This window comes from Barbus barbus (assembly GCF_936440315.1).
Source record: "Barbus barbus genome assembly, chromosome: 15".
NCBI lineage: Eukaryota > Metazoa > Chordata > Actinopteri > Cypriniformes > Cyprinidae > Barbus > Barbus barbus.
The window spans coordinates 7,439,964-7,465,321 of NC_136743.1; the positions used below are offsets into that span (position 1 = coordinate 7,439,964).

General features: G+C 37.7%; 1 protein-coding gene across 1 annotated transcript; it reads right to left on the reverse strand.

Annotated features, from left to right (window-relative positions):
* Window positions 1-116: 116 nt before the first annotated feature.
* LOC306881676 (neuropilin-1a-like) lies at window positions 117-24,951 on the reverse strand. Its single transcript, XM_079435875.1, has 17 exons — window positions 24,363-24,951; window positions 23,360-23,537; window positions 17,293-17,474; window positions 16,941-17,168; window positions 16,501-16,668; window positions 15,095-15,258; window positions 10,400-10,555; window positions 9,146-9,290; window positions 8,454-8,785; window positions 7,296-7,440; window positions 6,978-7,145; window positions 5,909-5,953; window positions 4,880-5,026; window positions 4,375-4,727; window positions 4,201-4,297; window positions 3,215-3,259; window positions 117-2,553 (listed from the first exon to the last, which is right to left on the reverse strand). Exons 1-17 carry the CDS (start codon window positions 24,421-24,423, stop codon window positions 2,285-2,287), a joined length of 2,883 nt encoding a protein of 960 aa, XP_079292001.1. The 5' UTR covers window positions 24,424-24,951; the 3' UTR covers window positions 117-2,284.
* Between the last annotated feature and the right edge of the window lie 407 nt (window positions 24,952-25,358).

Sequence of the window (25,358 nt, forward strand, 5' to 3'; positions counted from 1 at the left end):
AAAATTGTGCCTGTGTACAAATACTGCATATATGAACCTAACTGCACACACACACACACACACACACACACATTTATACACAAATAACAGTTTCTCTATAAAAAAGACAGTTATTTCAAAGAAAATCTTTGTAAAAACTTTATTAACTTTACTCTTTGGAATGTTGTTGTTGAGAAATTCATAAATCCGATTGGTCAGATTTGCTGTTGCAAACAGGTGATTGGTTGAATTAGTTGATGCCGATGAGACATTCTTCAGTCTTTTTTTTCTGTTCATCACAGAACTGTGAATACAAAACAGCCACCAGACAGATTGGACTTTATAACATCAAGTGAACTCCATCAAGTGAGTTTTTTTTTTGTGAGAGTCTGTGACGAAAATCCAGTCGAGTGTTACTTCAGTTCCTCAGGACACAAAAACAACTATTACAATTAAGAAAAATACCATTTCATTTTAAATAACATTAAAAAAAGTGAACTGTTACATAGACAGTTGGATTTCTCTTACAATTTAAAGTAGTTAACACTTTTATTACTACTATATCTAAATCTTTCATTAAATATAATTCTCAGTGCAAAATGACATACGTTGGTTCATTTGAGTGAGAGAAAAGTTTCTGGAGTCTCCTTCAAGATGCTGAAAACAAACTGCTTTTCTGCTGTGTGTGAAATAGACCTAGATGCCTTTGTCAGCACTTGTCGTCTCGTCTCTCTTAGGTTGTCCTCTCAATGCTTAAGAGCATGGATCAGTTTGTGCCTTTCACATCCTTCAAACACAGTTAATTTCCTTGGGGAGATGCTTCCACATTAGAGCTCTTAGATGCTTCATTTGCTTCGTCTCCGCTTCGATTCCCAGACGTTCCCAGATTGAGCGTCTCCCCAGCGTCTCCTGATCAGGAGGGTTCCAGTCTAGAAGACACTATTTTCACAGATGGTCTGCAGACATTGTGATGTCATTCTGAAATATGATGTCACTTGATACCGTGGCAACATACGTTTACTGACATGCCACATGGGCAGCTGAAAGAAATTCCACATTACATCGTTTAAAAAACACTTTCTCAAAGAATGTCATCTGAGCTGTTGTTTTACAGTATATAGAGTCAGGATGGACCAAATAAAGCGGTAGAATCTCTTTCTTGCTTCTTAACATTGGGAAAGATGCCATGCGTATGTCCTATTGATATATATTAGATGTATTATGTATTTAAACATTGACCCTTTGACCTGTATTGAACTGTATCATGACCCTGAAGTAGGACTGTAATTTTATAGTTTAGATGTAATTACACTAAAATATTTGATTGCAGAATACCAAGTGCATTTAAAATAAAATAAAATCCTGATTCATGAGAATTTTTGTCTCGTTACCAGCAAAATATCTAAACATTCTTAAAACAAGATGCACTTAACTGAGAAGCAAAATATTAACTTGTTTTAAGTATTAAATTAAATAATTTACTTATGCCATTAGCAATTCTTTCTTGTTTTAAATATAGGAGTAAAATTAATTTTAGTGATGTTTACTTTAAAAACAAGAAAAACTGTTTACCTTAATATCTTATACAATTTTGCTTGTCAAGTAAAGTATCTTTACATTTTTACTTGAAAACAAGACAAAAATACTGATTAAAATTCTGTAGTGCAGAGAGCTGTAAGTTTATGAAATTGGGTCATATTATACCCTAATGCTTCCCTAACAAAATGTCTTCTGACCTGCTGTTTTACAATATAAGTGAAGACAGACCAAATAATCTAGCTACTTAACACTGAGATAGACATCATGCGCATGTCCTGTTGAGATATATTAGATGTATTATTATGTATTGACCTCTGACCTGTATCTGTGAACAGTTTGTGCAAGAGCAAATGACTAAGGAGGAACCCATGTGTAAAAAGGCAACAAAAACACGTTTAAAGGCACCATTGGAATGAAGTGTGAGTTAACAACTTAAACACATCTCCAAGCATAAACAAGCACAACAACACTGAAAACCCAGTTGTGTACAGCTCTGAAAAAGGGGCTTGACGAAAAAAATATCCAACTGTGAGAGAGGATACATCATTTTGTCTTGGTCTCATCACCAGCAAGAAATGTACAAACAAAGAAACAAACAGTAGACGATCATCGTCTGGCTGTACAATCTATACAAGGTGCCAGTTTCTCTTCCTGCACGTCCTGAGAATAACGCTCAGTCTCGATCTTGAGAAACGCTGGATCAACATTCTAAGAACGTTCCTCCAACATTGTCCAGCAAATGTTTCCTGGGTTCGTCCAGCATTCCTCATGCCTCTGTGTAAGATTTCTGTGCACTGAGTTTTTCTTTCTTTAGTTTGACTCCGTCCACCAGCTCAAAGTTGTAGTTCTCCAGAGCGGAGAGGTTCCTGTTTGTAGTGTGAGCGCATGCGCAGTAGAACAGTACCCCGCACACAGCGCCCAGCAGGACTCCCACAGCGCTCATCACGATGATGGTGATCAGGATGGGGTCTAAACTCTTCAGCATGGAGCCACGTCCAAAACTCCACAGGGTGCTGTCAGTTCCCTCACAGTTCACTGTTGAGAGAGAAAGACAGACGGAAACGGAGAGATTGTGAAACCTGTATAAGCAAGCTCAAATATATTATATAAGAGATCATATACATTCATATGCTGGACATTATGGCAAAATAAAAATAAAAGTATCTAATCATCCTGAAAACATGATTCATTTAACTGAGAAGGAATATATATATATATTTGTCTTTAGAGAATACATACTGAATTAAGCATTAAATTAAATAATTAAATTCCATTAGCAATTTTAACTTGTTTAAAATTTTTATCAGTAAAATAAATTTGACATTTATGCTTAAAACAAGAAAACCGTTGCCATTAAGTTTAATATCTCATACAATTTTGCTTATCAAGTAAATGTACACTGCAAATAAATTAGATTATTGGAATATGTTTTACAAGGAAATACTATTTTTTTTTTTTAATAATTTTTTCATCGCGTAATTTGCCACTTCTTTGTAATTGTTTGTGAAATTTACTAGCAAAGTCTGAGTAAACTTTTCTACACCAATTTTTTAAAGTGTATTTTTTAATATTTTCACTTAAAAATAAGACGAAAATACGAATGATATTTTTTTTTTTTTGCAGTACACAGAGCTGTGCAATAAATAATTAAACTGGGTCTTATTATAATGCTTTCCCAATAAAATGTGGGTCTTACCGATCTCATCAACTCCATCTTCATCACCCTCTGTATTATCTGGGTCTGAAATGAAAAAGCACATTTAATCAAGGAGATGAACTCCTTTCAAATTTCATTCATACTCCTTGTAGAGATTTTTTCAACATGTAAATGTTAAAAAGGTGTGATTTATCTCAGAGGTTCGGTTCATGAGTGAGAATGATATTATAGAAAATGCCTATGGAAAAAAATGAATACATCTGGAATTAAAGCGATAGTTCACCCAAATATCACCTCATGTCATTCCAAACCTGTTTGACTTTCTTCTCTTTGTGGAACATAAAAGGAAATATTTTAGAGGAATGTTGGGAACCAAACTATCATACTTTTTTACACGCATACTTATTACATTTCAAATTTGCACCTAACATACCTGTACATACAGAATTGTCTATTATGTATATTGTGTTTGTGCTATTTGGCACATTGTCCATTTTTGTATATTTGTACATTATTTATTTTATTTTTTATTATCTGTGTCCTGTCCTGTTGCTGTCATTCTGTCGCACTGTGGAGCTACTGTCACTAAAACAAATTCCTTGTATGTGCAAACATACCTGGCAATAAAGCTTATTCTGATTCTTCTGATTCTGATTCTGAAACAGCTTTGGTTCCTACTGAGTTTCATTAAACTTGGTTTGATTACCAACATCTTTCAAAATATCTTCTTTTATGTTCCACAGAAGAAAGAAATACATACAGGTTTGGAACAGCATGAACAACGATTTTTATTTTTGGATAGACTATCCCTTTAAGATCAATAAAAAAAGTGGGTGGTCACTGTTGTGGTCAGTTATTGTGGCTGGATTATTATTATCATTTGATTATTAATATAAGGGATGCAGGTGTTTGATGATGCATACTAATGAAGGTTTTTGGCTGGTGAGAGAAATCTGCTAATAAAAGGAGGGCAGGCCAAACAGAAAGAAGAAGGGGTTAAAATAAAGGCGTGTGGTCAAACATACCCTTGCACTCTTCAGGATCCACTTCATCCAGTATCTTTACATCGTCCAGTGAGATGTAACCAGATTCTGTAGGATCCACTTCAGCCTCGAGGATCACCTACCGTGCACATACAGAAAAATAGTTAGTATCATGTTGCAATCAGGATGTTCGGATCATAAAGTGGCCATCAGTACCTGATAAGGAGTGTCTGCACTGGGAATCAGAACTCTTCCTTCCCTCCATCTGCTTTTCATCTGGCCATTCACAGAGCGAATCAGAAGCTCATTGTCCTCTCTCTCCTCCTCCGCCACCACCTCTAATCGCTCTATCTTCTGCTTGATGTTCAGAGTTCCTGTGTGTTTCTCAGTGAAGTGGTACCAGAAAGACATGCACAGGTCTGAATCCGGGGCTGTGACCGGCAAACTGGCCAGTCTCGCCACCCTTCCTTCTCTCGCCAGTTCTTCATCTGTCTCCGTTTCTGTCTTTCTTTCGATCTCTATCTGCGCGTTAGTGTTAGAAGCTGCGTAAATGAAGTTGTGAGGCATCCCTGAAACAGAAGGGAGGTGCATTAGCATCACTTTAGCATTTTATCTCAATATGCTGCCCTATACTTTAAAATACAATTAGTTTTGAGATAAAAAAAGAAGTGCATTTAGGAATTTATACATCTATATTTCATGCTATGCTGATTGTTCTCACCTGTGTGGTCCAGATTAGGCAGTTTATGATCAGTGTGTTTGCTGTTGTTATTTATATGCCATTCAGCTCCTTCACCTCCATCTTGACTCCATCCACAGTAGGAGGGGTTATCAGCCCAGCCAAAGTCACAGGCAAACCAAATATATGCTAAACAGGAGCACAAACAAAGCTAAATCAACTTTACAGTCCTTCATACCGAATTTACTTTCCATTCAAACCAACTAATGTTGCTCAAGTAAGCTACAGTTAGTGCAGTATGGAGCATCCTCTGCTTTTTGGACTGCTGGTAGCTTATTATTCAAAGATCTTGGCAGGTATTCAAAAGGTTGTAGGTTCAAACCACAAAGGGGAGTGAAATGCATTAAGCGAGCCTGTATCTGCCAACAGATACTGCAGCGAAATCTGCTAAATCACCAATAACCAGTGGCCAATTGTACAGCACTGTCTCTAGATATCATATTCTCCAATGACTCCCGTAAATTTCATGATCTAAGTAGTTTTTAGGAACTTTTCACATGCAGTGTGTTTATGTGTTGTTGTTTCATACACATCTAAGCATCCTTAAAACAAGACACATTTAACAGAGAAGCAAAACTCAAATTTCAGAAAATATATCTTATATTGAGTATTGAATTAAATATTTTTCTCATGCCATTAGCAATTTAGCCAGTCAGACTCTGCAGTGTTTGAATTTTTGCATAAGGCTTTTACAATGTTAAACAGCTGGAGATTATAGCATGGAATTATGCAGCACAACACTTGGTGGCAGTAGAGATTTTCTTTGCGCTCAAAATGGAAAACCCCAAAGAGAGAGATTGAGGATTTTGTTCCTCATTTCTATCAGGCTAATCAAGTATCTGTATGCTTTCCGTACATATCATAATGTGATTCTGTAGGAATTATAATCAGCCACTAAAGAGAATACCCATCGAGGGTGGACCAGTTTTTTTTTACGACAACAGCAACACTCCAAATTGTTATTGCCACTACAGATAATTGTCTATTTTGTATATGTGTGTAGTTTCTCACCAGGTACTGCTTCCATCTCCATAAATGGCTCTGCCACTGCAGTTTCTATGGAAAACAAAATGCAGAAAGTGCTATAGAGTTAATGAAATACAGACTAGTTCATTTCCATCTACATGTTCTGTATGTTTATGTATTTGGTTCATGTTGAGTCACTCGTGTCATTCATTAAAAGTAGGAACTGAAACCACATGCAAAAATAACATACTCTGTATAAGATTTCATACGATTATAAGGCCACCTACAGACATTTAATCTTAAATACATTAATCATATACAGTGAAAAAGTAAAAATTATGCATTGCAGATCAAGCTGTGAGGTTTCCCGACACAGTTTGCAATGACACAGAGCTCTGCAATGTGGATCTGTTTTAAAGGGGTTTCATGTGTTTGAACTGGTTTTGAGGATGGCACACTTGGCTTTGCTTGAGGATATTTGCTGCGTGTCTCATATGAGAATGTGTTTTAACGAGGGTGTCATATGTTTGCAGAATGAATTCATTAACATTAGAATGAGGTTAAGAACAAATCATGTGCCTACACACGTGTTGCGAATTAGCTGGACATTTTTAGTGAGAAGTGCATATGTGCGAATAAATACAAAATATTACACACAATTATTAGTGAATGAGACCCATTGTCTTCATTCTGCAGTGCGTTGAAATGATAAATGTGTATTTGTGTGTTTGTGTAATCTGATAGGTCACAGTTTAAGTCGTTGTTTGTGTGTAACCTATGTGTCGTAGCATGCTGCTGTTTTGCTACGTGTAACCTGCTGGGTCGTAGTGGGTCTGTGTTTCAATGTGTGGGTGTTTGTGTAAGTGAGGTTTTGCTTTCTTTGTGAGGACTTAAATGTCCCACAGAGATAGTACAACCTGAAATTACCAACGTTATTGGGACCTCCCAACAGTCCCTATTATGAAAACAGCATAATAAAGTGAGTAAATAATGTCTTAATTAAAATCTAAAAATACCATAAGGTTTCTCTAATGAGTTGAGGTAATGTTATGGTTTAGCCAATATAATTAGCTCATAGATGTTAATGATGTGAATGTGTGTGTGTGTGTCTGACCTGTTGTGTCATAGTCTGTTACTGCTTCGCTGTGGCAGTTGCCATCATCATCGCAATTCTCCACTGTCGTTGAAATAATGGTGGTTGTTGGAATATTCCCTGGAGCGCTGGTGACTGTAGCTACTGTAGTTTCCATGGTGGTGGTGAGGGGAAGAGGCGTTGTGGGCTCTGAAAAGAGATCAAGGATGTTTAGACAGGCAAGTTATTTAAAGTAAAGGAAGCTTTCACAGATTATACACCATTTCAACAATCTTGTCATTTTGGAACAGGACGAGATTCCTCTGAGTTCTGTGATTGGTTGGTTTGGTTGTCACTCACCTTGCAGGTCACACCCTAAAACTTCCAGCCTTAACCCCATGCCTTCAGGTGAGCCACGCTCAGGGTAGATACGCAGGAAACGCATGAGCACTGGATCAAAAGTACGTACTTCCGGTGTGTCATGGTTCTGATTACCCATAAACACCTGGATGTGCGAGAAAATACAATTTTCGTTAGAACATTTTGTGTCTGCTTAAACCGATGAAAAAAAACTGCATTTTATTCACACCAAGAACAATAACTATGAAGATAACAATAACAGTAACGATAACTATAACGTTTACTATTATTAGTGTCCACACAAATAGATGGCGATGACGTTAAATATGCGATGCAGGCATATTCTCCTGCTGCTATAAATGCTCGACCTCTTAAAAGTCAGGTGGAATCTAACCCTGTTTCCGCCACTGAATAAAAAATAAAAAAAAGTTAATTGCGACTTTATCTCAAATTCTGATTTTTTTCTCACAATTGAGAGGTTGCATCTTTCATTTTTTTTCTCTGAATTGTGAGACTTAAATGAGTTTTTTCTCGCAATTGTGGGTTTATGTCACGCAGCACTGACTATCTAACTAGCAACTGCGAGTTTATATCACGCAATTCTGAGAAAAAAGTCATAATTGTGGGATAAAGTCGCAATTACCTTTTTTCATTTTTTATTCAATGGCGAAAGTGGGCTTCCATAGAATTCTGATTGCCTCTCAGTATATTTTATTGTTCATTAGCTGGACAAATTTATTGTTATAGCTGTCTGGATTTCCCTATTCTTGTAAAATTAGAACAATTGCTAAAACTTTATATTATAGTTATCATTATATTTATTGTCCTTGGTGTCAATGACCCTTAACTATAAAAATAACTATATAAAGTGTTTTACTAATCATTCCAAATCTATGAGAATAGGGAAGTCCAGACCGCAGCTATAACGTTAACAACAGAAAAACGAACAACACCTTCAGTACTTTTTTTTTCAGCTGATAAATGATGAAAACATTAACGGCCAATCAGAATCCACTCGACTTTGAAGAGATTGCACATTTAAAGTTAGAGTGGTTGTAACAAACAATGTTACCGTCCATTGGTGTGGGCACTAATATAATTATAGTTATCATTAGAGATATCATTCTTTGTGGGGACAGGCTTTTACACGTGCAATACCTTCACTTTGTTGCTGTTCTCCTCTAGTATGTGGCTCCAGTCCATTCCATTCATGCTGTATGTAACTCTGAAGCGTCTGATGAAAATATTCATGTCTCTGTATTTCCCTCCTTGCAGGATGAGACCCGATACCATCCGCTGGGCCCCCAGATCCAGCTCCACTGACTGGTTCTTTCCGACATTCTGCTGGTGAGCGACCACCCAGCCCGTTCGGCCGGTTAGGAGCCGGGCCTGTTCTGGGAGCCAACCCCTCTCTGCCGATGGCCACACTGTGATCTGAGAGTCTGAAATCTGACCCGAAACCATCCCTAGCATACTGGAGCATGGAGCATCTGAGAGAAGGAGAGAGAATATGAGCTATTCTAATGAAAGGAGCACCAATATTCTGAACCACAGGAAAGAGACATACTGTCTACTTCTACCTGTGAGAAATGGTGAGAATTTATTAAAATAAACACACGCATGCAGATGGGACCTCATGATGTCAGTATTAGGTGTCAGTGAATAGAGGGGAGTCATTCTATAATGATCACACATGGAGTGAGCGAATCTGGGGGAATTGAAAGTGACTCAGTGCTGCAAACTACAGCAACACCTGCTGGGATTTCTTAGTGATGTTATGGCTGAATCACACTACAAAAAAAATCCTCTGCTATGAGTGTGTGTGTGTGAGTGTGTGTGGGATGAGATACCTGATATTTTACATCCGTACACCTCGAAACGCATGCAGATGCCTTGTTCCCAGGACAGAGGTCGAATACGTAGGTAACGGGTCAGGGTGGGTTTGGGCAGCCTGGCACGTACCTCATCTGTGGGATTTTGATTTCCATGAAACACCTGAGAAAAAGAGAAATGACACATGTATCATATTCCGCCCCTTTTCCACTGTTTTTCCTTACCAGTCAACTTTAAAAATGTTATATTGGCATGAATGTTTTACACACATATTGTTGCCAAATAATCTACACAAACAACAAAAGTATAAATGTAAAAAATGAAAGTAATACTAATAAAAGTGTTAATGTAAGGGTTGAGTCCCACCCCCCCACACAAATGTATTATTGAATTTAATGTCAGTGTGTTTAAACAATTACACAGTTATTTAAATCTTCTGCATTCTTTAAGGTCTTGTGATTTATATTTAATGTTTCTGTTCTTTTCATGCTCTATCTGCACAATAGTATGTATGTATAAAGTCTGTCTGTGACTTTTAAGCTGAAGCTTGGCAGACGAGATTTGTAGAAGACAGATGTGTAGAATCGCGAGATTAAGAAAAACCGGAAGAGAGAGTCATTGAGAGACGGGTGGATAAGCATGTGATGTTGATGTTCCCCGGAGTGTAACTCTGTGTTGAAAGTGTTTTTGAAATAAAACGGACCTTATATCTTCATAAAAACACACGTGTGGACCTGGTGTTTGTAATATTAACAATAAAAATAAATGATTTATGTATAGATTATATATATACACTGTATGTATGCATGTATGTATATATATGTATATATACACACACAACTATATATAAGAATACGAAGTCTCCTATGCTCATGAAGGCTGCCTTTATTTGATCAAAAATTCAGTTTCCTGTTTTAATATATTTTAAAATGTAATTTATTTCTGTGATGACAAAGCTGAACTTTCAGCATCCGATTTCATTTCTGTTGATTTGATGCTCAAGAAATTTATTCTCCATATTATTAATGAATATTTATTTTAATTTAGATTTATTTGAAATAAAAATCCTTTGTTACATTATAATGTCTTTACTTCACTTTTGATCAATTTAATGCATCCTTGCTGAATTAAAAGTATTTATGTCTTAACAGACTGAGACCATACTTTTGACAGAAGCTTATGCAAAATTAAAGATAAAATCTAATAAAATCAAGCACTTTGTAATAAAAATACAATACATTAATAATCAAAAAAAGAAAAGAAATGCTCACCATATGTTTGGTTTTGTCTTTCATGATAATCCAGTCCTCTCCGTTTGAGCTCACACTGATCTTGTATGTTCTGACATAGTATGCTTTCTTCGTTTCCTTTGAAATGGCACCTTGTGTTCCTATGGCCGTCACATACCGCAGGAAACCCAAGTCCACCTGCGAGAGACAGACAGAGATTGTAAGACAGGGCTGTTATTCTCTGGTAAGTATTTTTGTGTGTGCGTTAATGTGTTGTTTTGGACTCTTCACTGTGTTGAGGCAGTTGTCATGCAACTGCTTGTTGATCACCGTCAGACACACTGCACCGATTCACTGTCAGATCTTAGCATGATCTATGATGTGTTCACTGCATAGCAGCAGTGCAGTGTCTGGACAGGGGCAAAAAGCTTAACATGGTTTACCAAAGTAGGACATGTTCCTGGATCAACGTCCTTGTTCCTCATGGAACAACATTACTAAAATCCCACCCGAACAGGACTTTAGGCTCAAGACTGGGATTCCCTCTGCTTTTGGAGGGTATTTTAGGGTTAAAGCTATGACAGAGTGATAGAAATGTTGTTCTAGTACAAACAAATGAATTTTGATCCAGGAACATGTGCTACTAGGGAAAAAAAACATGTTGAGTCAGATTCCACACATACACATTAAGCAAAACACAGCACAATATGGTCTAATTACAGTCAATAAACTGCTGGAAGAAAAATATGAACCAATAATAAAAAATGAGCTTCCCACTGTAAAACACTCAGTTCAGCTCTACACCTTGAACAAATTAACACAACTATCAAATTTATACAATTTGACCAGACTTAGCAGCCACTTGTTCATATTAAGCCCTTTACTTAATTATTATTACTTAATTAGTACAAAAAGTTTAGGTCAGGTAATACTAGCCACTGTATGACCAAAGAGGTATTTCTAATCTCGTGCCGAGTGTGTGAAACATAACCTTTGTCCCTTATGTCTATATTGACACAAACAAAGTCCTCTGTCATAATCTGAATCACTTACAACAATAACTGGCCAATGACGCTAAGCACACCCTCAGAATCATCTATCATGGTCTTATATTGTTTCAGGTTCCGAGAATCTCCATTTCCTTCTCTCCTCATGTATTACAAGAAGGGGTTTAGAGACCTCCAATAACCTTACAGTAACAATGACCACTTAACACTACAACATGGTCAAAGATACAGGTCAGAATGACAAATCATGTTGTTGTGGAGCAATTCCTGCTTTAAATCTAGCGTGTCAGTTATTGTCTGTCTCTCGAGTGTGTGTGTGTGACTCTTGAGATAAATTAAACTCAACTGACGCAACAGAAGTGTGCATAAATAGCCTACTGAGAGAGTTTGGCTCAATGCAAGCATTCCTGGCACAAAAGTTCACATCTCTCTCCCACTGGTTTCCACCCAAGTCTCAGTGAGCAGATGCACCAAAACCGCACTGCTGCCATCTCTTTCTCTCTCGTTCTCCTTCTCTCTCTCTGAACAGGAAGGTATTATGAGGCTAATTGCTTTTCAATATTGTGCCGTATCAGAAGCGGCCGAGCTGCCAACTGGAGCTAGCCACAGCTAACAAGATCAACAAGTGTTAACAACCTTTAACGAGGGAACAATGGCAGGACAGAAGCAGAGCCTCTCAAATGCCAGGATCTAAAGACAAACATGGACACTTTTTTGTAGAAAACAGGATATTGGTGGGTGTGAGAGAGAGAAATAGAGAATTTAAACAGGAAAGGGAAGAGGCATAAGAAAAGAGGAAGACGCTACTCTACTGACCCTTGTGCCGCTTTGCTTTCTTGGGATAGTTTCCAGGCTGAGGCCAAAAGACAAGACATAGCGTGATTCAAAAGTGCCCCAGGACAAGGATCACTTGTTCAAAGGCAGGAATATGAAGAATTTGGACAGGGAAGACAGATAGTTTGAGAGAGGAAAGAAGGAGGCCATCTAAGTGAAAATGGAGCAGCCATCTCTGAAAAATGCTTTGACATTGCCTGCCAGATAGTTTGCCTGATTTTCACACATTCGTTGTGCTTCTCACCAATAGGGCAATGACTCCATTCTTAAGAGACCCGGCAGAGTGGTAAGGTTAAAGTGTAGTTTACCCAAACCTAACAGTTCAGCCTTTTCATTCCAGTGTCAACTGATACTTTTTCCGTTAAATGCCAAATAAAAACAATGTCTAGATTTTCTTTTCCTTACAATTAAAGTGTACTATAAGGTACTAAAATGTACTATAAAATGTGCTACAAATGTAGTTTATATTCATTATATGTGCTATTTTTTATATCAGTAAGATTGTATGAAAATCTATACTTTGATTCAACATTAAATTGATCAAAAATGAAAGTAATTTGTAATGCTACAAAAGATGTTGATTTTAAATATATGCTGTTCTTTGGAACTTTCTATTCATTAAGGAATCCTGAATAAATGTAAATGTTAATAAATGTTTCTACAAGAATGTTATGCAGCACTGTTTTCAATATTGATATTGAAAATAATAAGAAATGTTTCTTAAAGGGGTCATCGGATGCCCATTTTCCACAAGCTGATATGCTTCTTTAGGGTCTTAATGAAAAGTCTATAACATACTTTGGTTAAAATTTCTCAATGGTAGTATAAAAAAACACCTTTCCCCCGTCAAAATCAGCTCTGTTTTCAGCAAGCCGTTTTTTAGTCCATGTTGCTTTAAATGCTAATGAGCTCTGCTGACTCTGCCTCTCTCTTCCGTGGGGTGACGAGCAGTACTGTTTACTTTAGCCGCGAAACTGGCTAGCTAGTACATTATTAGGAAAGGGGATTTGCAAAGCCTCATAAAAAAACCATATACTCACTTCCTCTGTAGATGAAGCTAGATCACGAATGATTTGCGCGAACATAGACGCATTTATGCAGATCGGGTTCGGCGCATTCACTTCAAAGCGAAAGAAACGTAATCCACTGCATCTTCAGTGGCTCAGATGTGGGGAGTAAATAACGACAGCTAAATTCATTATCACATCCAACAACAGAACACCTCAGTCGCTTAATCGGAGACATCTTGTCTTCCCCTGCACCGGAGTCGACACAATGGCGGACAGCTCACAGCTCACTCAGGACGGGTCTAAGGTAAGACGGCCTTGTCAATCAACTATCGTGGAGCGGTCTGTGCAGAACTGCGTCATTCTGACAGGAATCTCAGAACAGCCTGATTTGAGCCTCAAACGTTTGAAGTTTATATGTATGCAAAGTTATGTGTTGCTATGAAGTAAACAATGGGTAGAAATTTTCACCATTGTACTGGTGATAAAGCCACCTGGATGAGCAGCAAAATCTTTAAGAAATAGAAACACATCCAGATTACATTCTGCATGAAAAAGTATGTGTTAAACATCTTTCTATTTGCATATCAGATTTTAGGCAGTTAGGTTTCTTATTACTTAATTATATTGTTAAATATCATGCCCCGATATCCTTAATGGTTAAAATATTACTCTCATTCTGAGAGGAAAGCAGTGACCTTTCACTAGTTCACTAGCTCAGCTCACTCCTGCTGCTAAAAAGAAATCTGTGCTAGAACCTCATGATCAGATTTGGAGGAATGACCTCTTTCTCTGTCTGTGTCAGAATGAAATGTGTTGTCCAGATGTGTGTCTGTTTTCCCAGTAACGTCAGAAATGCTGGCCTACTGTCAGCACAAGCTCTGTCTACGGTTGCTCCATAAATGTCCTCTTTCAGAGAGGAAACCCTTCCTGCGTGTACTGCTGTGAGAATGACAACACGCCAATCAAATTCCAGAGCCAGGAAAACCCTTTTCTTCTGTGTATGCATGAGATTTTACATTTATCACATAAATGTCTACAGATTAGACAATAAATCAAAGCAAGATATATGATATTATATAAAAAAAGAACAATTTGTAAATATAAATTTGTATTATTTATACCAGGTCAGAAATAAATTACAAAAAATTATTACTCAGCAAGGATGCACTAAATAGATCAAAAGTTACAATAAAGATGTTTCTATTTAAAATAAATGCTGTTCTTTAACTTTCAGCAAAGAAATCTAAAAAAAATGCATCACAGTTTCCACAAAAATACTGTTTTCAACACTGAGAACGATAAGAAATGGATCATGCAACACTGATGACTGGAGTAATGATGCTGAAAATTCAGCTTTGCATCAAGAGAATGAAAATTTAATTTTAAAATATGTAAAATAGAAAACCGTTATCTTAAATTGTAATGCAATTCATTAAACAATTATACCTGTGCCAGTAGTGTATATATTCAGTTTTTATTTAATAATACATTTTGATTAACGTTGAATACTGACTTTGATTTAATATCCAATGTGTAAATGTAGTGGACATTCGAGTCTTGCCTGTGATGTTCTATCCCATCCCTCCGTCTGTCTTATAATTTCATGATACTGTGTACTGTCCAATACAAAGCCCAAAATAAACAGCAAGGGTGTACTATCATTCTTATGTGCACTATCCCTTTAAATGTGAAGTAAACTCTTTAAGGCCAAACACAAGCACCCACTCAAGCACTGTTTTCCCCCTTATATAACTTCAGTTATTTTAAAATATTTTGCCTGTTTACACATCCGAGTGACTTCAAAAGTGTAAAGTTCATGTCTTGTCTGGTATGATGAAACAGCGTTTCCCTATACAATTAGAGAATGTGTGTGTGTTTGTATGTACCTGTATCCACTCCCGAACAGAATCATCTGATGGCGTCCAGCCGTTGTCAGGGAAGTTCAGCCTGGAGCGCAGTGGAGACCAGCTGGGATTGTACTGTGATGATGCAGTTATCCTGTCTTCTGTGATCTCACCACTTTCCATCCCTAAAGGAGACATACACTCACCTACACACACACACACAAATACAAATATATTGTGAGTAGTGTCATGTTTTTGAAGTAATAAACAGCACACATGGCGCTTTCATAAAATTTGAACCGACTTTTGAGGACATTTGAAGTGGTCTCCACTATTTGACAGACTCCTAAATCATGCTTTTGATGAATCTGATACTTTCAGAAGGTTGGGGTTTAGTAAATATCATTTATTTGGTAAATATCAGTGTCTGTATATGTGATTGTGCACGTGTGAGAAACAAAGAGTCAGATCTGCTCTCTTCTCACCACAGGAAGTTATTATTAGTCTTTCATGTTTGGCCACAGATGTAGTGACCCGTGTGACCCTTGTGCCCTGTGTGGCATGGCGATGAAGATGAATTATAAACGGACAGCCTCACTGCACTTTATTACACTGAACTGAAAGCACACACATACACAGCTTTGTGAAGTGAATCTGAGCTGGGATCAGGTCTCAAAGGATCATGGGTGTTACTTCAGTGCCATCAAGCACATTATTGCCACATTATTGCTAACAGTCTCAGTTAGTGTATGATTCTCTGAACACTTGATAGATGGGTTTAATAAAAGCCCCAGACTGAGTGAGCTGAGAGCGCAGAAATATCAACAGCAGTTCTCTTTTCATTCTCATCTTCACATATATAAATCAAGTAACATGCACTTCAGTTTCAGGAAAGCTGTCATAAAATTCGAAAACCTTGTCACTTGATTTTGTTTTAAATTACACAATTCTATCCTACCATGAAAAATTAAATTATAAAAAATTTCATGTCATCACAACATGGCAATGTAATAAACACAATTTAACTGTAATGTAAACTTTCTGGCTACATTTCCCACAGTTTTTTTTTAAATGAGCTAAAGATGATTTTCCTTTTAATTGACATCTTGCACTTCCAGACCTGGAGGAAGACCAGATGCTTGGCGAACCAGCTGTGGAGTCTAAAGATTAAGATACATTTGGTCTGCGTTTCCCCAAAAGCATTGTAAGTGTAAAACCATTGCCACCAATTTTCTCTGTGATCAATTTAGGCTTATGACGCTTTTGGGAAATGCAGCCCTGGCCAATATATTTGACAACTGATTGCAGAAAACCAAAAGCAGCGTTATTAAGAGAGAGGTGGTAAAAATAGTCTAAGACACAACAAAGACAAACATAAGACATTGACAAATTATAAAATGTATCACAAAATTAACACTTTTAAATGAAACCGATAGTCTCACACTAACCTTGGTGCGGCTGAGGTGGGTCTGAGCTGGTTTGGATGCTGTAATTGGCTGAAAAGCCTTCCTTGGTGATAGCGTTGTCTGTGTGGATGCTGAGAGAGAGAATGCCGGTGTATGAGATCACACGACCTGGCTGTCTGGAACCACAGTATCGACCAATATGAGGCCCCACTGAGAGAGAGAGAGATGAGTTTGAGCACTTCAGTTCACAATTCAATCACAAAATCAACCTTTCATCATGCAGAACATTTCTATTAACCAAAAGAGCCATAATGTTTGTGTTTTGTGTGTGTGTCTTTGGTTGTTCTGTTCTTCTAAAAAGCCTTTCCTCCAGTTCTAAGACTTTACAAACTTCCTGCTTCTCTCAGCATGAAGTCTGAAAGTCAGCACTGTTTTTTACCCTCAAGTTCCTCTGTTTTTATTGATTTATTTTTTGTCTATACCTGTAGGATATCCGTCCCATATCTCCAGATAGTCAAATCTGCATATGGCCCCCACAGGTGCGGTTGTGTCCGGTTCCATATCGAAGCTCTGGAATTCCAAAACGACCTCTGCCATCTTGGGTGCAAAGATGATGAAGGTGCACTCCAGGTTGTTTGGATACTTATCAGGGAAACCAGGGGTTTGAATCACTCCTTGTGGCTCAGTGAAGTTTCTGGAACATTCAGTACCTGCACAAAATGTAAAACAACAAGTTGCATAATGTTAATGCACAATATATGTCAGATTTTGTGTTAGTGTGTGTGCAATTGCAATGTAAGGTCTTTGACTGTGTGTGTGTGTGTTTTCTGATACCTGTGCGGTGTATTTCATAGCGGATGCTGAATCCGGCTCCAGCGCTTTCATAGTCAGAGGTGAATTTGATGAGTAAAGAGTTTCCATTAGAGATAATCGGAGACGGAGCAATCTTGCCGCAGAACCTCCCATGAGAGAAAGCGTTCTCATCCACACCATCAAACACCTGTACAAAATCATACCTACACACAAATACAAACATTATTGAAATTATTGTGTTAATGTGTTCTGTAATACATTTAACAGTAAGTTACCAGTGTTCAGTTCAGTAAAGTTATGAATAATATAATATAATAAAACTCAGAAAATGCTTGTAAATTTCACAAGAAAAAAAAAAAAACAGCAAGTAAATTTTGAATTTTGAAATAGAAAGATTGTATTTTCTAGTAAAACATACTCAAAAGAATCGGTTTTATTTACTTCGAAACATGTATTTTTTACAGTTACATACAATGTCTTATAATAAAATGTATAATCAGTTGAATGTTCTTATCAATAATTGTAATCCATTGTTATAATGTACAACACACACACATTATAATACATAATTATCTATGTTTATGCATTTAGAGACTTTAATGCATTTTTATGTCATTATATCATTTCTACTTTTTTGTTGATGTGACCATGAATACATATTATAATGTATTATGAATACCTTTGAAATGCCTTTACAATGCATTATATACACACATGCTGCACTGAAAGTATAACTGGAAACTCTGACACATCTTCCCCCGGTTACATCCTAGAGTAACTTTTGAATGTTCAGTTAGATTCCTTTTGATGACTCCTACAGCATCAGCTCCAACAAAATCACCCGAAACATGAGGCATTTCCTGCTGACATGACACTGGTTTTACACACAGCACCCCCCTCTGAGTACATTCGTGCTCTCTTGCTCTCCTGTAACCCAAGACACAAGACACTGATGGTCAGTGTGATCTCTGACCTCTCACCACGACGCGACCCTCTGTGGGAGCCGAAGTGTGCTTCCTGCCATTCAGACAGATCGCTCACAGACTGGACTCGAGTTAAACTGATGATCTGGGTAATTTAATGAATCATAAACTACATAACAGGAACCCTGGCAGAGGAACCTTAAAAGGATGGTTCAGCCCAAAATTAAAATCCTATCTTCTTTTACTCACCCTCAAGCTGTTCCAAATCTGTATGAGTTTCTTTCTTAGGCTGAGCACACAAATATATTTTGAAGAATTTTGGCAACCAATCAGTTGCTGGTAGCCATTGACTTCCATAGTTTTTTTGTGCATGCTATCAAATGTCAATGGCTACCGTCAACTGTTTGGTTACCAACATTTTTCAAAATATTTTCTTCTGTGTTCAAAAGAAGAAAAATACTCATACAGGTTTGGAGCATCTAGAGGGTGAGTAAATGATGATAACATTTTCATTTTTGGGTGAACTATCCCTTTAAGAGGAAATCTGTAAAATACTAAAGAAATGTGTAAATTCAGTTTATTTAAATTTTATTAACATTATTTAATACTGAAAATGTAATTACATGTAATACATTTCATTTAATACAGATTTTTTTTTTTTTTTGGGTCAGTAAGTTTCTCCATGTTTCTAATGAGCTGAATGAGAGTTCAGTGCTGCAGTGTTTTGTATCTGATAAGCATGAGAGAGAGAGAGAGAGAGAGAGAGTGATTACAACAGACTCGCCCGCTTTCAACAGAGACAGAAACTCAGAAACAATGTCTGTGATTTTGGATTGAAAAATATCCTGCTATTGAGCAAGACACACAAGAGGACGTGAAAGCTGCTGATATAGTGACTTATTGAGAGTAAAATAAACCAACAATGAAACTGTCAGGAACAAGAGGTTTGGATGTTTGCAGCCGATTCAGTCCCAACAGAAATGAGAATGCATGAAAGAGAGAGGAAAATGATAAAGTGTGAGTGTCTGATTATGCTTTACAATAAAACCCTGAAAGATAGGGGAAGAAAATAATAAGAAATAAATCATAACTCGCAACAATAGATCATAACATTAAACCATTAAAATCATGACAATAGGTTGGGTGTTGTGGCCGATAAATAGGTGGTCGCTATACAGTCGAAAGGTGTTCTGAGTGTTGTTTTTTTTTAGCTTGTTGCTATGTGGTTGCTGGGGTGTTTAGTGTGGGGTTTTTTTTGTGGGGTTTTTTACGCGTTTGCTAGGATTGTATTATTCCAATCCATAGCATAAAGAGTCCATATATACAAGCCAAAGTTTACTACCTAAGAGTTAGAAGCTCAAATCTCTAACACTATATATGAGTAATAGTAATAGTGATGCTTGTCTTAGCAAAAATGTGTGTGAAAGAGTGTGTGTTTGGGAGGGCTGTTAAGAAGGCGTAGAGAGAAAAAGAGAGTGTCATTAATGATTAATAAATGCAGAATTATTAAAGCATTCCCACACAACAAAGCCATTAATGATGAACATTATTTCTACTCTGTAAGTGTGTGTGTAGAGGGACTTAGAGGAATCAATCCTCATGAATGCTGCAGTAAACTACTCGTGTTTTCTCTCCTGGAACACACATCATAAAACGACAAGCAAAACTGGAATGGAAAACTGCATTTCTGTCTCTACGACGTGGTATATGAAGTTTATAGATTATGTGTGTGTGCTGTGACACAGAAACATATGTGACTGATTTCACACTAATTACATTACTGTCAGAGGCCAGAGGCATTTGCAGGACCGTCATCTCCAACGACCTCTCAGATAAGACAAGAATGCACTAGAAACACACATACTAACCCTCTAAGACACTCGATAAAATGAGTACACAACTACTACTGTAAACAAATCAGCCAGGTTGAGCTAAGTATAACAGCAAGACTCCACAATCCTGAACCAAATACCAAAATATTTGATTTCTCAGCATGGACGTGCTCCTGTCAGATTGGTGCTTTTCCATTAACACGGTGCTTTATTGTTCAGCTTTTGTGTCCAGAGAGAACCTATGAAGCTTTTTCAATGAGAACTTAAGAGCAATGTTCTGCTGCATTCATGCCATGTTGGAATTACCATAATTACAAGATGACAACTTGGAGATTCTACTTGGAGCTGTTCACATCCTCGGGCTCAGATATAATTTGTTTCCATGGCAACGTTCATAACGCCAAAATTGATCCATGTGCAGCTTTGTTGTTGATGACAGCAAAATAATTAAGCACTACTTTAATTCACCATTATAAGAATAAAGAAAGCATACCAGGTAGCACTGGCTATAATAAAATGGCATATCAAATATGAATATGAATATGTACTGCTAACTACATTTAACAGCAAAAGCCACTAGCATTTTTGTCATCACAACCATCAAGTCTGAATTACAACTTGTAATTAAAAGTTCAATGAAGATGTGAATGGTTTACACCAGATAGAAGCTCATGCAGCATCTGAAAGCTGTAACCAGCTCTGCTCTGTTATATAATATAATATGTTGAAATCAAAAGCTGTTAGATTGTCCGATGTGTTTGTTCTCTGCAGTGCAGAGGAGGAAGGAATGAATACCGTGTTCGCGGTGGTCTCCTGGGCTTTTCCGCAGGGTTCGTTTAATAATGTTCACTATAAACTCTGCAAGTTTTGCCACAGCTAAAAAACTGATGGCAGTCCAAGAACAACACTGCAGCATCTGGTCCAAGTTAAAGTGAATTTCTGATTAACCTTCCTGTTCTGAGGCGCACATTCATGCTAGTCTGTCCAAAACACACCAGACATTCAGTCACACGCTTATGTTGGAATCTGGCATTTTGAGACAGAACATTTAAGCTCAGTGAATGTTTCTGAATGGATGGGAAAGTTCTGGAACTCCTTGGAATTCTGGGAGAAAATAAAATAACACCAGTGCTGAGTTACTGTTTCACACCAAGCTCAGGGTGAGAATGGTTGTTTTGAATAGTCTTGACTAATTATCCATCTGTATATCTGTCCAAATTGCAGTCAGAGATGTTTGTCTATATCTATGGCAGTTTTTGTATTTCTTGTGAAACATGGAAGCTTTTCAGAGATCTCCGTTATGAGCTTCATAAACATCTGCAGCTGGAATCCTGTACTCTGATGACTTTCAGAGTTTAGGATTTTCGACTGATGATTCAGACTGACTCATCGTCGAAGACATTTCAAGTTTCTTCTCTTTTCGCTTTTTTGGTCTTTTTTTTAATTAGAGATGGTTTTGACTAAACGTAAGCTTAATGTGGATATATAGTTGAGCGTATACTGTCTGCTAATTGTGATCTCTTTACATATTTAAATTTGCAGTAAGCTTCCACTAAGCATCTCTGAAATAAAACATGGTTATTTTGAATGTATTCAATTCTGTGTAAAATATCTTAAGGAGATTTTATTTATTCACCCGCATTTAATTCCAAACCTGTATGACTTTCCTCTTTGCAAAACAAAAGAAGATATTTAGAAAAATGTCTCAATATTTTTGTAAAAACAATTAAATTCAGTGGTCCAAAGTTGTTTTGGGTGCCAATGACTATTATAATAGTTTAAAAATTCTTCAAAATATCTTCAACAAAAGAAAATCATACAGGTATGAAATGACATGTGGGTAAGTAAATAGTGATAAAGTTGCCATTTTTGGGTGAACTACCTCTTTAAACTTTTGAGGCCTGATTAAATAAGTAAAGAAGGCGGATATACGTTTCTTAAAATGTTAATTCTTGATATCAGGAATTAGATTTCTACTAGTAACAATGGCTATTTGTCATGTTTCCACTAGTAACAATGTTAATTCTTGATATCAACAATTCAATTTTCACCAGTTAAAATGCTAATTCTTGATATCAACAATTTATTTTTTGATATCAAGAATTAAATTGTTGATATCTGTAATTGTATTTTCACTAGTTAAATGTCACCATAGGCTGCCAATCAATTGTTGTTATCAAGAATTCATATCCTGAGAATGAATAAAAGTCAAAACGGCTTGCCATAATAGTATACCTACTGCACACTTCTATTATGGTAGCATGCAGTTCTAAACATACCCTTCTTTTGCATCTCTATCTCCCTGACTCACACACACACAAACTAAAGAAGATGGACTAAAAGAGAAAATAGATATAAAAGGGATGGTCATGGTCTGTCTGTTGCTCTTTCATGCCCCCTCAGGGACCCACAGCAGGACATTCAGCATAAGGGACTTTTCACTGGTCCCCTGGCACTGAAATCCAACCCAATAGTAAAGCCAAGTCTGTGTGACTGACAGCTGCTGATTTACGCCCCCATTTACGAGCTGTTCAAAATGACAGAGAGACTCAGCAAATACATCTAATTTATGAGATTCAGTCCACACAAAGCCTTGCGAGTGTTTATGTGCTGATGCTGTTAACTAAACCACTGAAATGAGCCACAAGGCAATAACAAGCTCTGCCTCCAACCTCACTATCATTTAATGTCATTGTCTGTCAGCCTCCTCGTTAAGAAAACAATCAGCTTAATTACTCATGTGATGCTGGAAGCCTCATCAAACTGATGAAAATGAAACCATAAACAGCGCTCTATGCGCCCTTTCACATTTTTCTGTTTTGACTCCTCACATTCTTGAGATTTCCTCTTGGGAAAACCATCCCCCTTTTTTTCCTTGGGAAGAACAACCCTCTGAGTGATAAATGCAGATCCATTATCACAGCCCAGGACGTTTGTTTTTAAACAGATCTAGTTCAATTCCTCCTAAATATTGATCCATAAATATGAAATATTTCATTTTCAACCAACAGGTGGCACACCTCAAGATCTGAGCGCCAAACTGATCTACTTTGAAAGCAGCTAGATGTTTTGTGATACCAGAGACAGTATAAACAGAACGGAAACCACTTGTAGAAAATAAACTGGAGATTACGGCGACTGTAGGAACATATTGGTTTTCTTAAAGGAAATCAATTGCCTTATCCGGTCTTTCCCCATTTAAGTCAATAGAAGTTGTAAATGCATGTCTAGAAAACAGCCCACAAACAGACTCATTCCAGAAAGGACTTTGGTGACATCTATCATTTCTGACACCCTGGTTTCATACAGGACAGAAATGTTGGTTAGACTTACTTGCATTCCCGGCTTTCTAGATCAAAATGTGGATTGAAGTTGATGAGGATCTTCTGCTGTGGATCAGGTGCTTGGATCAGCCAGCTGCACTGCTGGTTCACCGGGTATCCAGACGGGTAACCGGGAGAGGTCACATACCCGGCGCTGGTGATTGTGATTTTCCCACCACAGGGACTTTCTAAAAACCAGAGTGGCACATTTATCATTTTAACAACTGAAACTCAGGGTGTCATACTTAGATCTCAGTCATAGTTCTGAACATTACATGCATCTCACACTAGTAGCCTACAGATAATAGGTGACAAACTGCGCAAAAGTAACATGACAACCATAATGTTACACACAGCGCGCTCTGATCTTACAAGCTGCTCGACAGAGGATCGATTATGCACCTGGAATTCGATCAATGTATCTGAACTGAACACAACAGGCCGTGGACTAAGAGAGGGGTCACTGTATATGGGTGTACAGACGTGGTGGGCAGATATGCCACTGTGTCTGGGTGTTTGAGTCTGATAACACACACCCAACTCCCGGAAACACAAACATATAAATAAAAATAAAATAAATAAAAGTGAAAATAAAATAACACTATGTAGGTAATACATAAAAAACTAAAAAATGAAAATAAAAATACATAAATGAAGCAAATACAAAAATAAGTAATACACTGTAAAATCATGCGTCATGAGGTTATATCTAAATTGTTTTAATTAAAATATAACATTATTAATATCATTTTTAATATCAAATTTTAAGCATCAGATCAAATAGCTCCTTATGGAAACAAACTGTACATTTTCACTTTTTACAGTGTGACAGTAATTTATGTAGTGCGTAACGAATGATCTCTCACTTAATCAGATACGGTTTCTACCAGTTTACCTTCTGAAACAGCAACCCTACAGATGAGCGTCGATAACAAACGACAGTAATAAGCATAACAGAGCTCTCCTGTGCGCAGAGAAACCGTGCCGTACCGACACCACAATAATCGACTCACCCGTTAGAGAGCGAGCCACGGACAATCCCGTTAGAGTCACACAGAGCAAACGCCAGAACATCCTCAAAGAAATCTGTTCACTTATATCCTCAGGATTTCGTGTATGAATTATTTTTGAATCCACGCGGCTGGAGAGAGATCCTGTGACTCAGATCAGGGAACCGCTGTCTTCTCTTCCATAACGCGAAAAGAAAACTCACAGCCCTGGAAAGCGGGAGACTCTTGCACAGTCAGTCAGCGCTGTAAAATTTCATAATTCCAAGTCTGGAGAGGCTTGACAGCGCGTCCTCGGCTTGTTGGCAGCGGGCTGTGCACAGGCGCTTCTGCGGGCGTGCGGTCGGGTCACTCCTTAAATGACTGATTTGCGTCCTCTCTGTCGCGCGTAGACGGGCACTGGTGGGTATATTTAGCAGGTTCTCTGTGGTGTGAAGGTGTCAGCATCCGATCTGAAAACTGGGGGTCTCAAAACTCTCGCAGCACTGGTTGCTCTCGTTCCTCCTCCTTGAGAGAGAATGGGCAGGAGTGGAAACGAGCAAACCCTCTAACCCCTTCCAGGCAGAGACGCGCGGTCTCTCTGCCAACCAGACACGGAGACAGTGAGCCAAACCAAAGAGACTTTACGCTCCTCTGCGTGGGAGCGCAGTGCTCAAACAAGATGTCCCTCAAAGCAGGGTGCGAATTATGAGGGGTTCTGGGGGAGTTGGCACCCCTAACTAGGACCCCTAAAAGAAATCAAAACAAAAGACTGAGGATGTCTTAAATGTTTGAATCGTTTTTGTATATGCGTTTTCAATATACGCTTTCAAACAAGGTTTCAGTAACTACTGAAGTAAGATTACAAGTTAGTTACAGCTAGTGCGCTAAATAGTCGGGAACAGAAGTCGTTTTTGCCCGAGGTACCCATAGCAACACTACGATATGCGAGCGTTTTGCGTTAAAATCAAATCGTACATCGCCAAAATGCTAGGCTACATATTATACATTAGAAGTATTAAA